Raw genomic sequence first — 17,295 nt, 5'->3', positions numbered from 1 at the left:
AAAGGAAATAAGGAAACTACAAGAAAGGTAATCAACAAGTAAAATAGAATATTTGAAGAACAGTAGCAACATTTGAATAAATACCTCATATATAAACTATAAAAACTTAAAAAAAAAAAAAAACAGGAGAAAAAGAAATAAGATAAAATAGTGTGTCCGAGTGTACCCTCAAGCAAGAGAACTCTACCACAAGACAGTGAAAGACTATGGTACAGAGGCTATGGCACTGTCCAGGACCAGGGAACATTGGTTTGATTTTGGAGATTCCTTCTCCTAGAAGAACTGCTTACGATAGCTAAAGAGCCTCTTCTACCCTTACCAAGAGGAAAGTGGCCACTGAACAATTACATTTCAGTAGTTAACCCCTTGGGTGAGGAAGAATTGTTTGGTAATTTCAGTGTTTTCAGGTGTATGAGGATAGAGGAGAATATGTAAAGAATATGCCAGACTATTTGGTGTATGTGTAGGGAAAAGGGAAATGAGCCGTAACCAGAGAGAAGGATCCAATGTAATACTGTTTGGCCAATTACTGAACCCATATCTCTCTAGCGGTAGTACCTCAACGGGTGGCTGGTGCCACATATTGCTAATGTGATATGCATACTAGAGGAGGTATCTTCACATAATGTTTAACATTTCATATCCGTAGCTTCTATTGACATTATATAATTGGAGGAAAAAAAAACAATATCAATTCATCTTGAAGCGATTGTATTTTGAGAACTGTTTAGTGTAGCAAGATGTTATATTATCGTATTGTAAAGCAACAATTCGCAAACTGGCCGTAATAAAGGGCTTTAAAACATTTAATATTTACGTAATATAGTGAATTTTATTTTTATTACCGGGTAAAGTTCAATAACTATCAAGTTACATAACAATTTAATATGTTATTTTCAAATTAACCACAACAAACGGAACCTTTTAATTTGTTTGTGTTTGATGGAATCACACTTGTTTGTCAATGAACATGTTTTAAACATTTGTGTAGTACTTTTACTACCTCCCATTGAACATGTTTTAAACAACTGTGTTTATCTTTTGACAGCTTGAAGTGGTTTTGATTTAGCCACGCAATTCAGGTAATTGTAACTTGTCAGCTTACGCGAATGGTGAGAACATAGTGTATTTATAATTAAGTATTGCTTCAAGTCATGTGAGTTGAAGTATAAAGAATAAATATTTAGGAGCCATATGTTTCGTTGATTTACTATTGTTTAACTATATTCATATATGCTAGTTTCTCCTGGGTAATATTGAATGATTTGACTCGATCTAACTCGTGTAAGTCATTTTCATAGTTTGATTCTACCTAGGTTAGTGTGCGAGTTGCTAAGACTAAGTTATATCCAACTCAGTTTACGGTAAGAGAATATTATGCCGTAACTTAATCTAACCTAACTTGGGATCCCTGTTTTTGCTCTTTCGTAACCAAAGTTGGTAAATCTTAACTTGTGTATCGTCATCAGTAAACATCGTATCTTCCCATTTCTCTTTAACACAGCCTAGGTTCCTTTGCATATTAGCGGCCAGTTCCTCTGGCGGGCATTAAAAATGGACACCAACTAACGTAAACTGCCCCCCCCCAAACCTAACCTACAAGCCGCGTCCGTACCTACTTACCTAATGGGGTGGCTAAAGCCCCCCATGCGATTCCCCTTACACTGCTGTAATCTAAGTCGGCCATCATCATACATACAGGTGGCCGCCATCATACATACACTCCACAACCTAGATTACTATTTCCTTACTCCACAGCTGTTGCATCCCCTACATAACCGATTTGGTATACTGTATCCCTACAGATGTATCTCTGAATGAAAAAGTGGTGTTATTATACCCCTAACCTGTCTGGGACACCTTGTGTTTACTCTTCCTTAACCTAACCTACTGTAGGAGCGATATCTTTACTCATCACAGATTTTCGTATCTCTGACCAATGCAAAAGTAAAGTAATACACAATTATCTAACAATGAGATATAAACTCATATTAACCTAGCGGGGTTATTATAGTTACGGACGGGAAAAGCTTTACTAAAAAACAGGTATTTACCTTTAGAAAAATGCCCGTTTTCTTTGAAATTAACAAATGCTTCATTTCATTGCTAGTGATCGGACATATGTTATGTAAATTAGAGCTTCTACTTTATCAATGAGAGAACTACATAAGTTTTATAAGACCCTAAAATCTCCATCCTACTTGATCAGTCTAAGGCTTCACTTTAGATGCATCTATGCACTATTAGAAGGTTTACAAGAGAAGTATGTATTTATGAAATAAATACTATTTGAAATAGTACTGTACACTGTGTCTTCTTTGCTGAGACTGCTAGTTCAGTTAGTAGGGCATCATCAGGTTAGGAGTTTTTGTAATTATAGCTGCCATAGCCCAAATTTACTTGAAGTATGATCGCTTAGATTGCAGGTGCCAACCCGGTAAGACTGTTCAGTTTATGAAATAGAGATTAGTAATGTGATATGTAGTCAAAGGGGTTGATCTTGCTTGGTGTGCCCGGATTGGCTCCAATGCTGTCCAAGTGAAGAAGATACCTGGTCAAGTTGACTTGTGTTACCATTCAACTCTTGTGGAAAATCCCTTTTAGCCGATGGAGGGTCTAGTAGGAGCCAAGGATTCTATGCCACTGGAACATGCAGTTTTGGGGCAGAATTCCAGAATCCCTTTGGAACCCAGTCTTGTCGATAGTGAACTAGATCCTATCTTGCTGTGAGTGTATTAATTCTTTGAAATTCAGGCTGGAGAGGTCACAGAAATCTGGGATTCATCTTGTTCTTATTCGTTCCCTAATTTGTGGTGAGAAACCAAAACCCATTAGTCCTTGTCAACAGATTTGAGAGTTTTTCAATATCCTCCCTTCAGGATATTTTTGGTGAGAATTTTCCTTTACTATCTACCCATGATGCAACATCTTAGGCTACATCTACACAGGCAGCGATTCAGCAGGTGCTGGGATAAGTGGACAAGAGCTGGAGTTCCTAATGCTCTTGTGTGTACCTCTAGAATTGGAGCTTTGTGAAGTGACCAAGCAAGGTGTAGGAATCGTCTGGGAAGGGATACGACCCTCTACCCTCAGCAAGAATTATGAAAGTTAGGGGATTTTTCCTGTCCCTTTTCAGGAGGAATTACTCAGTTGCACATGCTTAAAAGATAATCAGTTGGTAAACATACGCAAAAAAAATAGACCCTGTAATGTATTCATTATAAATGACAAACTATTTTTGCAAAATTTATTCCAAAATAATTTATTTATGGTTTGATTGAAGTCAGTAGTTTTCTATGTGACTTTATCATACAATCCTGTAATCAAATAGATTTTGTGATAGTAGACATCTATACTTTTTTACTGGTTTCTTGGATAATGTTATCTTCTACTGACCTAGATGTAACATCGTATTATCGCCGATCTAAATGTACTATAGGAGCATAGGAAATTAGGTTGCAAAATAATGTCCACTTGTATATTATTTTATCATAGAAATCCAGCATGTTATTTATAGCAGTCAAACCTCAGAAATCTAGTTTGTTTATAGCAGTCAAACCTCAGAAATCTAGCTTATTTATAGCAGATAAACCTGTGCTTTATAACATTCATCATAAACATTTGACTAAACTTAGTTATTTACTGTGGACTATTATTCCAAAGAATGGCAACAGTACTTCTTGAGTTGTGTAACTTGAGAGTTTTTGGGATGACTTACTTTTCATATTTTTATTTACAGAAATGATATTGCTGGCAAATGCTATGGCTCCAGAACTATCAGAAACCACATAGAGACCTATTAAGAAGCAGTTGGAAGGTGGAGTGTGATCAGTTTGTATGGAAACACTGAAAAGGTGAGATATGAGAAATAGAGTGGTCATTACTACATCATGTACTTTGAAAAATATGATGCACTACAATTGTCATCATTATTATAAATGTCTTGACTTGAAATTGTTCTCATGTAGTGTTAGCTCTGTAGAGAGGAAGTGTTGAGGTGCACTGCATGCATTAGTTAAAGATCTTTGCAGCATCTTTTTGTACGATACTTTTTCAACCTTCAACTATACCTCTGTTTCCACTTTCTTCCATCTTGCTGTTCAACCTCTCAACATTTACTTCTTACTGCAAGTGCAAGGTTTCCTCCCCCAGATGCACATTGGAGCTAAATGGCCTCCCAGGCTACAGTTCCAGGCCTTATGACACAAATCTTGAATCCAAAGCTATGTGGTGTTAGTTATGAAATATGTCTTTTGTATGTCATATGCACTTTTAGCCTGAACTTCCTTCTGGTCAAGTTCTCCTGGCAACACTTTTCCCATGATTTTCTAGGTTTTCCTTTATCCTGTTACATACATATCTACTTTTCTGATAACCATCTCCTCACCTTTTCTCATACTGTGTTTAGAACATATGAATCAGTTAGTTTTTCAGCTTCTGGATACCATATGTCTCAGTAATTTTGATATTTGTACTATGATCTTTTCCATATGCTGTAGATATGAACCTTAGTGATATGTAGTCACACTCCTTTTAAAATGTCCTCCATTTTCTTAAAGTGCACATATCTCTGCCCTGTAGAGTATTAAAGTCTTTATTTATACTAAAATAGATTTAAATGGGAATCTTCTGAATTCACTCCGTCCATTGTGACACTTGCTACTCTTTCATTACAGTATTTTCAATATTAAACTTACCCGATAATCATGTAGCTGTCAACTCCGTTGCCCGACAGAATTCTATGGAGGGATACGCCAGCTATCACAATACTAGAAGGGGGTGTATTTACCAGCGCCACCTGTGGCCAGGTACTCAAGTACTTCTTGTTGACACCTCCTCAATTATTCCTCTGTCGTGCTTCCGGCAAGACGTTCTGGGATACGCTTATGTTCTTGGAGTATTTTCACGACTTTGGTGAAGTATTTCTCTTTGATTTCGGCTGTCGCTTTACTGGAAACTTCTATATTAGCTTAGTTAGCTTTTGGAATTAATTTGATTAATTATGGTGACGAGAGAGTATGAACTCTCGTTCACCTTTCAATGGCCGACCCTTCCCTTAGACGGAAGTGTTGGTGTCTAAGAGAGTATAGACTCTCTTTCTTAATTTTGCTTAACAAAAGTTATAGATTTATTTTATATCTCTCCGCCTCTTATAGGCCTCTTCGATTAACTTCCTTTTATTATAAACTCATTAAAATTAATTTTTATATTTGTTTATATTCGACCTTCCTAATAGTAGGCGGTCTTTTACCGAAGTTAATAAACTTTGAGCCCGTCATTTCGGTTTTACCTGTTAACATATTATGCTATTTCCGCCACAGAGTTTGAAAGAATTTCTTTGATAGTCTCATACTGTTTTCAAAGTTGAACTAACGTTTTGTTTTGTCTCTGCAGTTGTTGACGTTCAGAACGTTCAACTTGCACTCTATCGTTACGATAGAGAAAGAATGTTCACGGTTTCACGTTGCAGTAAGAGTAACCGTGTCTAGCGTTTTGTTCATTCTTTCTTAACTTAATGGTTTTGATCCTAATAAAGGAACTTTTCAGTTTTTTCCTTTAACAATAATATGTTTTAACGATATTTATGATTGGGCTCTTCTCTCAGGTTCTAAGTCAAGAGAGAGAGAGAGAGAGAGATAGAGACGGAGGGAGAAAGAGGATGAACGTTTCTTTCAAGCCTGCCAGGCGTACGAGTAACGTCGTTATCGTTTTTGCTCTTCTCCCTAGTCTCTTTAGGGGAAGAAACTAAACGTTTCTAGAGTGATCTAGTGTTTAGTCTCTTTCCAGCCACTGAATTATCTTTCATTAGATTTTTCTGTTACATTGTAATTCTGTTTTCGCAATTACTAACTTTGAGAAAGGATAGAATTGCGTATTTCAGGTACAAACCACTTAAAGTTTCGAGTTCAGTGAAATAAGTGCAAACAGAAATCAAAGTGATAAGTGTTTAGTGCGTGAGGGTACTTTTGTGCGCGCCAGTCGTCCTCCCAGTCCGGGACCTCTTGCAAGCTCCCAAGCCCAGGGGAGAAGCAATGTCGAAGGGCATAAGGGTTCAGCAGGCCTTGATCGGCGCACAGAAGTATCCTCGGTGGTTGTGGGCGTGTCTTACCGAGACCGTCACTCCCACCCGCAGACGATTGAGCCCTTATTTTGCTCGTCTGCAGAAGAGATTAGGGGAGAAAATAAAGGCAGAGTAACGCTGGTCTCAGGTCTCAAGACCTCTTAAACGTTAAGTCCAGACCTATGCCAGACGTACGAAGTTAAAGTTCACAACCCGAATGCAGTCATTGGGTTAGCTCTGACTCTCCTCAGTCATCAGTTGATTACACTCCGCCTAAGAGGAGTAAGGTTCTGCCGCAACAGATCTCTGCTGTTAAGGCTTTACCTCAGCAGACCTTAGTGTCTTCCGACCCCAAGTTGACTCTACTGCAGTCCATACAGTCACAACTTTCGGTCTTGATGCGTGAGTGTCGGGCTGAGAGTGTTGCGCCTCCGCCTACACTCCCCCCCGCCTATGATCGCTCCGCCTGATCGCAGTACCATCTGCCAGGCGTACGATGTTGTGAACTCTACTACAGTCCATGCAAGCACAGCTTTCGGACTTGATGCGTGAGTGTCGGGCTGAGAGTGTTGCTCCTCCGCCTCCGCCTACACTCCCTCCACCTACACTCGCTCCGCCTGATCGCAGTACCATCTGCCAGGCATACGATGTTGTGGACTCTACTACAGTCCATGCAAGCACAGCTTTCGGACTTGATGCGTGAGTGTCGGGCTGAGAGTGTTGCTCCTCCGCCTCCGCCTACACTCCCTCCACCTACACTCGCTCCGCCTGATCGCAGTACCACCTGCCAGGCGTACGATGTTGTGGACTCTACTACAGTCCATGCAAGCACAGCTTTCGGACTTAATGCGTGAGTGTCGGGCTGAGAGTGTTACTCCTCCGCCTCCGCCTACACTCCCTCCGCCTACGCTCGCTCCGCCTGATCGCAGTACCACCTGCCAGGCGTACGATGTTGAGCCACGTGCTGAGTTTGCTGTTCCCTGTGGTGTTCAGCCTCCGCCTTCCTTAAGGCAACCTTTACAATGGGATCAGGAGGATTATACCTCTCTTCCTCCGCCTCCACTTGCTGCTCCACCAGTGATGCAACACTCGGTTGAGGTACAACAACCTCTCCCGTCCATGAGTCAGTCTCCTCAGCTCTCGCTGCAGCGAGCTCAACCCTCCACAAGGCAAGCACCACAACACCTTAGCCTTGCGCCTCAGGAGCCTCAGCTTGCGAGACATTTACCTTGTTCTGCGCAGCATCTTCCTCATCGCGCTCCGCTCACACCACAGGAACTGGAACTTGCTACTCCGCTTCCGCCAACCGCTCAGCAAGCGCAACCCTTGGGTTCAACCACTCATGCTAGGAGTCAGCCTCCTCCACCCATGCGCCTTCCTTCTGCTTGTCTTTTATTCAGCCTTTGCAGACTGAGCCTCAGGTGTTCCCTCAACGGAGTCTTGAAGAGGAAACCACAACTATTGTTGTTCCAGTCTGCTTTCTACATGCTCAGCATACAGCATGCTCTGCATTCAGCATGCTCTGCATACAACATGCTCTGCATACAGCATGCTCTGCATACAGCATGCTCTGCATTCAGCATGCTCTGCATACAAGCATACTCTGCATACATCATGCTCTGCATACCTTACCGCATGCTTCTCAACACATCTTGGGTTGTTGCCAACTCACTAGACTGTCAAGCAGTTTCATAACGTTGCCTTCTAGTCTGCTGCTTTTGCACCAGTGAACCCTCACTCAGAGAACTTAGCTTTTCTAGGATAAGGTCCCTGTAGATGAGAAAGTTCTTTTCTTCCTCCTTCTGATATTCCCTTGAGGACTCTGTCATTTGGAGGGAGCCTTTAGCTGCATAACCTCTTATGGACTTTTATTTAAGCATAACATGCTTACAGGGAAGGTAATGGTTCCACTTCAGTCGCTAATCCCGTCTGTTACCACACCTGCTCCCATAGACCTTGAGCTGTGTTGCATGACATGCAGTCCAAGCTTAGTCCTTGTTAGAGGATTTTTTGTTTACGGAGTCAATGTGTCACGGGGAAGACGTTCAACAACCAACAGAAGTGACTTGTTGTGACGCAGTGCGGCAACCTCAGCAACCCGTTAAGGAGTTGTCTGTACGACCCAGACAGTCTAGACAGATTCGGGTTGTCACTGTACTTCCTCGCTTGCCCATGATTGACAGTTTACAGACTGTGCAGCAGTATCATGATCTTGTGTCCGGCTCCGTCAGATGACTGGCTTTTAAGAGCTCCCACAAGTCGTCGCTGTCTGGAGATTTTCAAATGGACTATGGATCTGACCAAGGAACTGGGCCTCCTGGTCAATTTTGAGGAGTCTCAGCTCGTTCCATCCCAGACCATTGTCTCCTTGGGTATGGATCTTCAGAGTCGAGCTTTTCGGACTTGTCCGTCGGCCCCAAGGATCTTCCAAGCCCTAGAATGCATCCAGAGCATGCTGAGAAGGAACCGATGCTTAGTCAGGCAGTGGATGAGTCTAACAGGGACACTTTCATCGCTGGCCCTGTTCATCGAGTTAGGGAGACTCCACCTCCGCCCCCTTCAGTATCATCTAGCTGCTCACTGGATAAAGGACATGACGCTAGAGACGGTCTCAGTTCCTGTTTCCGAAGAGATGAGGTCTACTCTAACGTGGTGGAAGAACAGCATTCTTCTCAAGGAAGGTCTACCATTGGCTGTTCAGACCCCCGACCACCGTCTCTTCTCGGACGCATCGGACACGGGCTGGGGTGCGACACTGGACGGACAGGAATGCTCGGGAACATGGAATCAGGAGCAAAGGACACTTCACATCTATTGCAAGGAGTTGTTGGCAGTTCATCTGGCCTTGATAAACTTCAAGTCCCTCCAGCTAAACAAGGTGGTGGAGGTGAACTCCGACAACACCACAGCCTTGGCTTACATCTCCAAGCAGGGAGGGACTCATTCGAGGAAGTTGTTCGAGATCGCAAGGGACCTCCTCATTTGGTCAAAAGATCGAAAGCTCACGCTGGTAACGAGGCTCATTCAGGGCGATATGAATGTCATGGCAGATCGCCTCAGCCGGAAGGGTCAGGTCTTCCCCACAGAGTGGACCCTTCACAAGAATGTTTGCAGCAGACTTTGGGCCCTGTGGGGTCAGCCAACCATAGATCTATTCGCTACCTCGATGACCAAGAGGCTCCTCTTGTATTGTTCTCCGATTCCAGACCCAGCAGCAGTTCGCGTGGATGCCTTTCTGCTGGATTGGTCCCATCTCGACCTGTATGCATTCCCGCCGTTCAAGATTGTCAACAGGGTACTTCAGAAGTTCGCCTCTCACAAAGGGACACGGCTGACGTTGGTTGCTCCCCTCTGGCCCGCGAGAGAATGGTTCACCGAGGTACTGCAATGGCTGGTCGACGTTCTCAGGACTCTTCCTCTAAGAGTGGACCTTCTGCGTCAACCTCACGTAAAGAAGGTACACCCAAACCTCCACGCTCTTCGTTTGACTGCCTTCAGACTATCGAAAGACTCTCAAGAGCTAGAGGCTTTTCGAAGGAGGCAGCCAGAGCGATTGCCAGAGCAAGGACGACATCCACTCTCAGAGTCTATCAGTCTAAATGGGAAGTCTTCCGAAGCTGGTGCAAGGCCAATGCAGTTTCCTCAACCAGTACCACTGTAACCCAGATTGCTGACTTCCTGTTACATCTAAGGAACGTAAGATCCCTATCAGCTCCTACGATCAAGGGTTACAGAAGTATGTTGGCAGCGGTTTTCCGCCACAGAGGCTTGGATCTTTCCTCCAACAAAGATCTACAGGACCTCCTTAGGTCTTTTGAGACCTCAAAGGAACGTCGGTTGTCCACTCCAGGCTGGAATCTAGACGTGGTCCTAAGGTTCCTAATGTCATCAGGATTTGAACCGCTCCAATCAGCCTCTTTTAAGGACCTCACATTAAAAACTCTTTTCCTCGTGTGCTTAGCAACAGGTAAAAGAGTAAGTGAGATCCACGCCTTCAGCAGGAACATAGGTTTCACATCTGAAACGGCTACATGTTCCTTGCAGCTCGGTTTTTTGGCTAAAAACGAGCTTCCTTCCCGTCCTTGGCCTAAGTCGTTCGAGATCCCAAGCCTGTCCAACATGGTGGGGAACGAACTGGAGAGAGTACTTTGCCCAGTTAGAGCTCTTAAGTACTATCTAAGAAGGTCAAAACCATTACGAGGACAATCAGAAGCCTTATGGTGTGCTATCAAGAAGCCTTCTCTACCAATGTCTAAGAACGCAGTTTCTTACTACATCAGGCTTCTGATTAGAGAAGCAAATTCTCATCTGAAGGAAGAAGACCTTGCTTTGCTGAAGGTAAGGACACATGAAGTGAGAGCTGTGGCTACTTCAGTGGCCTTCAAACAGAACCGTTCTCTGCAGAGTGTTATGGATGCAACCTATTGGAGAAGCAAGTCAGTGTTCGCATCATTCTATCTCAAAGATGTCCAGTCTCTTTATGAGTACTGCTACACCCTGGGACCATTCGTAGCAACGAATGCAGTAGTAGGCGAGGGCTCAGCCACTACATTCCCATAATCCCATAACTTTTTAACCTTTCTCTTGAATACTTTTTATGGGTTGTACGGTCGGCTAAGAAGCCTTCCACATCCTTGTTGATTTGGCGGGTGGTCAATTCTTTCTTGAGAAGCGCCGAGGTTAAAGGTTGTGATGAGGTCCTTTAGTATGGGTTGCAGCCCTGTATACTTTAGCACCTTTGAGTTGATTCAGCCTCCCAAGAGGAACGCTGCGCTCAGTAAGGAAGACGATCTTATTAAAGGCAGAGTAACGGTTCAAGTCGACTTCCTTACCAGGTACTTATTATTTCATTGTTATTGTGGATAACTGATTATATGAAATACGGGATACTTAGCTATCCTTTAGTCTTGTACACTGGTTTTTCACCCACCCCCCTGGGTGTGAATCAGCTACATGATTATCGGGTAAGTTTAATATTGAAAAATGTTATTTTTATTAATAAAATAAATTTTTGAATATACTTACCCGATAATCATGATTTAATCGACCCTCCCTTCCTCCCCATAGAGAACCAGTGGACCGAGGAATAATTGAGGAGGTGTCAACAAGAAGTACTTGAGTACCTGGCCACAGGTGGCGCTGGTAAATACACCCCCTTCTAGTATTGTGATAGCTGGCGTATCCCTCCATAGAATTCTGTCGGGCAACGGAGTTGACAGCTACATGATTATCGGGTAAGTATATTCAAAAATTTATTTTATTAATAAAAATAACATGTTTCTTTATATTCTAGAATTTCACAAGTTCATCCCCATACTTTTCTCATGGCATCAAAATGGCCACTTTCCAGACTGAAGTTTTACCTTCTATTTCCTCACTTGTCATAAACTTTGCTCTCCTTACAGAGATTTCCGTTCCCATTTTCTTCATTCTACTCTTCCATCTTTTCAAGAGTAATGAAATGGATGAAGTATATAAAGATAGCATGGGAGAGGAAGCTTGAGAAGAGTCATTGTACAGAAAATTTGCCAAAATGAGGTAATTTCATAGAAGAGGAAGCTTGAGAAAAATCATTGTACAGAAAATTTGCCAAAATGAGGTAATTTCATAAGTACTAGCAAGGAGGAAGAAGTTATATCACTTATTTATAGATCTTAGGAATTTAGTAAGAGCTGAGAGTTGTCCCAAAGCCGGAAGAACCAGCGGTTCTCACAACTCTTGCGAACTGAGCATACTCACTTCCGGTTAGGATGGACGGGCAGTACCCTTCCATCCCCCTTCCTCGATGTCCTCTCTCTCTCTGTATTGGGAGAGAGAGAAGTGCTGCGTGCTGAAAAGATAAAGGTATGCACTGTTACTGTTGCATCTCCTACTCCTTTACAGATTTCCTGAGACTACAGTGTAACTGAATCTTCAGTTGGGATACATGCCAAGGAAGAAATTACTAAAGCACAGGAGGACTGATTAGTCTGACTCTCTGGATGTTCAGTCTGGTTCATCTACTTGGAATTGTGGGGGGAAACAGCATTGTACCAAAACCCAACCCCTGAAGTTGAGGCACAAAGTACAAGGGTTCACGCCCCTTCTACTAGTGCCAGGTTTCGTAAGAGATGAGGCACGATCGCTGGTGGTCAATACTAAGTGCCTTGCTCTCATTTCTCTTCCACCAGGTACGTTCCACCGGCCACTTCGATGACTCTTCCTCCACTCTTACAAACATTGCCAAATGCATGAACTTCAAAGGCTACCCTTAAAAGATCTTCTATTGTTGAGGCCTCTCACTACTAGGAATAAAGAATGCCGCCTTCCTTTCCCTTACCTGGGCATTCAACTTCTTTCTCTCTCTTCGGGAGAGCAAGAAACAGTTTGTGACAATACTTCCCCAAACAGAAGGAAGAAATCACTGAAACCCAAGATGAATGATCGGGCCGAGCTTCACGAGACATCGACAGATCCATCTCCATGGTTTCACGTAAGGAGTAATACTACTGTATACCAAAATTCAGCTCCTGGGAAGTGATTTTTGGTACAGTACTAGTTCCAACAGTAGGCCTTGTACCAAAATGAGCACGAGCGCTACGGGACAGGACATTGGCAGCCGCCATTGTCCCTCTCCTATTCTTGTGATGTTCCAGAGATGCATTGATGACTTCATCATTAGTATCCATCGATTCAGTGATGGAAGCACTGATAACAGTGATCCAATGTAAGACTCAAGCTTGGGGCACTTTGTTCCTGTATCTGCAACTTCCTACCATGGCAGATGTGTACAGGATCAACTGAGCAGCTAGCTTCTTGTTTGACCTTTTCTTGGGTGCAGTCAAATACTTCGCCTCGACCTGGAGCTTGACATTCACAGACAGCAAAAAGGCAAGGACCTCTCTGACACTGCAGCCACCTTACCAATGGTTCTTTGGATCCCAAAGAAACATGAGACAAAGGAACCCACTTGAAGTCTTCTTGACAATTCTACAGGTCTTTGCATTAACTCTTCTGGTGGGAAAGTCGACTGGGGCTTTTTAACCAATCTTCTTACTGTTCAGAATGAAGATGGAAAGTACAGTATGGTATGCTATCAGGAAGAAGATTGTTTTCAGCTTGCCATTGATTTAAGTAGCTATGTTACAAAGCCTCTTGCATCATGTACTGTAAAGTATTTAGAGGGTAGGGATCGCTCCTGTTCTCGGAGTTTGTAGCAAATACTCAGCATCTGTTACTGTAACTCTTAATGAGATATTTGAAGAAATGGCTGAGTACATGTAGCCATAGTAAAAAAGAAGCAACTAAATTCGCTTCAGGGTTGGATATGCTAACACAGTGGATGTGGTATAAGGAATAGGGTTTCAAAGTGGTTGCAGAGATTTAGAGCTCAGAAGCCATGCCTTCACCAGACAGTCAGTCAGGTACCTTTGCAGTCTGATATCTTGCCTGTAAACCCAGGTAAGGACTTTGGCTCGGTGGTGAATCCCTGCCGCTGGTCCACATAGAGCTCTGATCTGAAATTCCTTGCCCTTTTATGAAAATGGGAGGAATCTCATTGAGGTAAGGTGAACAAGGACCCAGAATTAAGTCTTTAGGTTGACAGGTGAAAGAAAGTCTTTTCAGACGGGGAGGCAAAGAAGTAATAGTCTCTCTTTGATAAAAAATTGCAGTTGATGGTTATCTCAATGCTACAACAATGGAAACAGCAATAGTACAACCAAACCCTGAACAAACTGGCTGTTTGTTTGGAGGATAAACCTTACACTTCCTAGAGAAGATGAAAGGCATTTAAAGAACAGTCCAACTATTCAAGAACAAGGAAAGAGATGATTATGCCCAAGTTGAGAAAATATGGCAAATTAATTCATACCTAATATTATCAAGGAACCTAAGAAAGTGATACAGTACAGTATTTCCAAACCAACAAGGAGACTAGAAAAATTATACAGAACAGATTTCCAAATGCATGAATTGATTATAAGGGGAAAAGGAGGGTTGTATTTACCAAACCAGGAACACTAGATAACAGATGTTTATAGATTACCAGAATTATTAGCAGCTCGATGATCTAGAATTTCTAGATACACACACTAGTGGGAAGGGGATCTTATTTTGATGAAGAGTGTCTGGAGATTTTGCTGATGCACATATAGTCTGTCATAAAGTAATGTGTTTTGTGTTGAAACAAATCAAAAGTATATACTTGTTTTGTTTCATTGTTGGTGTCGGCTACCCCCCAAAATTGGGGGAAGTGCCTTGGTATATGTATGTATGTATACTGTACTATAAATGATTATATGAAATTAAGGGTAGGCAATGTTTTTATGGCTTAATTTTTTCAGGGCTGATGCAAAATGGCTGGGAGACGTCATTACTTTCGAGGCCAGATCGGTATCAATGAAACTCCATTGACCATTGCCATAAGTAATGGAGATTACCAGATGGCAGAAGACATAATTGAAGCTAATTCTGATTTAGCTTTCTTGAATGATGGCCTTTATGAAAATGTCCCTCTCCACATGGTCTTGACGAATAACTACAACAGGTGCTTAAAACGTAATCTGAAATTAGCAAAGATACTTGTTCTGAAAGGAGCTAATCCAAACCTTCGAATCCCATTTGTAGATTTTGACAGGATATCTCCGAGCCCTTTTGAAGAGCTTGTAGTGTGCTATGAAGCCCTCAGGTATTTTGTCAATGGTAAATATGATGCGTTATCTGATGAAATAGCAATGTATGTAGGTGAAGATGATATTTTGATGGTGTTTGTGAATGATACAATTGATCTAGATGGCAACAGTTGTATGCCCACCATGTTGGATTGTGAAAAGCTTATAAAGCAAACTAGTGAACTAATTGACATTTTTTTAGAAAATGGAGGTGACCCTAATGTTATCACAACTTTTCGTCATAAAACTCTGTTCCACTGGATTGTTGAACATGATCTAGATTTAGGGAAAAGGTTTCTGAAAACGTGCCGTGTGAATATAAACCTTCGCGATGCCCATGGAAATTCTCCTTTAATGGATGCCATTCTGAGCAATGATGCAGAAGATGTGTTATGTCTTTATGAAACTATGTGTGAAATGGTTGAGTCTGTAGATGTGAATAGTCATAATTGTATTGGTGAAACAGCCCTGTTCCGGTCATGTCTTGTTGGAGCTGTAGAATTGGCCCTGAAATTGTGTGACAAAGGTGCTAAAATTGATAGTGCAATATGTGTGAGCCAGTTTCCAGTTTCATATCCTCCCGAGTGTGGATATTGTGCAAATTTTCTTTTGTATTTATTATGGTGTCTTCCATCACCGTTGTTGGCCCCATTACTGATAGATTCTACTGTTAGAATGCGTTATGTTCGTGTCTCATCGTATGAATCATGTGATAGTAACTCTGCGCCACATAAGCATTTGACTGATAAGATTATAATGTCTTCCATATCCCCTTTGATTGATTATTTTTACTTGAAGTGTCAGTCAGTGGATTGTGACACGATGTTTGCGACTACGCTGTTAGATCAATTACTTTCACTCCTGGAATATAGTAGTTTTAATCACTTAAGAGATGGCCGAATTCAATCTCTGGACCTAGTAAGCCTCATGTTTGGACAGTTATCTGCTGGTTTGCAACAATTATGCATCAGAACAATTTTTGATCATGTCATCATGGTTTCACAGATACCAAAGAAGTCATGGCCCCTTGTTAACAGCCAAGATTTTTGCCTGAAGAAATGTGAAAGAGCTTTAATGGAGTCACATACATCTGAGTTAGTAGAAATGTTGCAGCTTCCACTGTCATTTAAGATATTTTTTGAGATTGAAGCAGCAAAATATCAAGTATGTAGAATAATCATGGGCTACCAGTGTTTAGAATGCCAGCAAGCATGCTCAGAGTCTGATCTCTCGTTAAATGATGAAGAGTTTTCTACTGATTCTTCTGATGTCTCATCAGATAATGGCTCTTCCATTTTAATACATTCATCTGATATACTTAGTGACGAATCTCTGGAAGAAGTAGATGATCTATCTGATGAGTTTTCGGATAGTGACGATGACGACGACGATGAAGCCAGTGAGACCTCCAAGGGACCAAATGATGAAGTTCATGTGCGAAGGAAAGTCAGGTGCGACTACCAGAGTCTCAGCTCGAGTTCTGAAAATATCCGTGTCATAGTAGAGACTCTCTGTGAGGACGTAGCTGAGAATATGGCTCAGCAACAGCACAAAGCTGAATGCCAAGAGAATTACCAAAAATTCAATGGAAAATCTTCTAACTCGCCGTCGTCTAGTAACGTCACATCCCCATCTTCGTCTAGTGAATCAGAAGTTAAGGTTGCTGCTAAGGAATCATCGTCTGGTTCTCCGTAATCATTCTTTAGGTATTTTAAAAGGGAATAATTTTTATATATCTGCATAAATTGTTTTGTTTGTTAATATAAATATACTATATATTATTTTTAAAGGAATTCATCTTTGAACTGTAAAGGAGAGTTTTTGTCATACATAGTACATTAATACTGTACAAGTCTGTTACTTGTGTCTTTGTTGTCTACCATAACATATGTATTTTTTGAAGATGTTTGTACAGTAGTATACAGTACATGTAAGTAGATTTGGCAATAAGTATCAGTATTGATAACCATGCTTTGTAAATAAGTTCAAGCTATAACAATAAAAGAATCAAAGTTCATATTTCTGCAAGTGCCCTGAGAATTTGATATTATACCATCACCCACTGATTTTAAGTCCTAGATGTACCAAAGAGCCATTATATTGCTAAAAATTTGCAAAAACCTTGAAAACTTTTATCATGTAATATTGGAAGTTCTGAAAATTTATTTTTCAATATTTAACTTAGCCGGTGATTATAATAGCAGCAGCTCTGCTGCTCGACAGAAAACTCTACGGAAAAAATCCGCCAGCGATCGCTATGCAGGTAGGGGGTGTACTTCAACAGCGCCATCTGTCGTCCAAGTACCCAGTACTCATTGTAAACAAAGAACTCAATTTTCTCTCTGTCGTGCTACCGGCAAGACCTACTAATTTTCAATATTAAACTTACCCGATAATCATGTAGCTGTCAACTCCGTTGCCCGACAGAATTCTACGGGAGGGATACGCCAGCTATCACTATACTAGAAGGGGGTGTACTCACCAGCGCCACCTGTGGCCAGGTACTGCAGTACTTCTTGTTGACACCACCTCACTTTTTCCTCTGTCGTGCTTCCGGCAAGACATTCTGGGATACGCTTATGA

General features: G+C 41.8%; 1 protein-coding gene across 3 annotated transcripts in view; it reads left to right on the top strand.

Annotated features, from left to right (window-relative positions):
• LOC137629753 (uncharacterized) overlaps nucleotides 1–16,850 on the top strand; it is a 71,778-nt gene extending 54,928 nt beyond the window's left edge. The window contains exons 1-3 of one of the 3 annotated variants that reach the window (XM_068361354.1): nucleotides 949–1,082; nucleotides 3,740–3,854; nucleotides 14,386–16,850. In XM_068361354.1, the coding sequence (XP_068217455.1) occupies nucleotides 14,398–16,407 (2,010 nt within the window). In that variant the 5' untranslated portion in view covers nucleotides 949–1,082; nucleotides 3,740–3,854; nucleotides 14,386–14,397 and the 3' untranslated portion in view covers nucleotides 16,408–16,850. Of the gene's footprint in view, nucleotides 1–948; nucleotides 1,113–3,739; nucleotides 3,855–14,385 lie in introns of those variants that run through there. The other 2 variants (XM_068361355.1, XM_068361356.1) reach the window with 2 other exon arrangements.
• Nucleotides 16,851–17,295: the final 445 nt, after the last annotated feature.

This window comes from Palaemon carinicauda, chromosome 37 (assembly GCF_036898095.1).
Source record: "Palaemon carinicauda isolate YSFRI2023 chromosome 37, ASM3689809v2, whole genome shotgun sequence".
NCBI classification, from domain to species: Eukaryota; Metazoa; Arthropoda; class Malacostraca; order Decapoda; family Palaemonidae; genus Palaemon; species Palaemon carinicauda.
The sequence above is the reverse complement of the archived record's forward strand: the minus strand, read 5'-3'. Positions and strand labels throughout refer to the sequence as shown.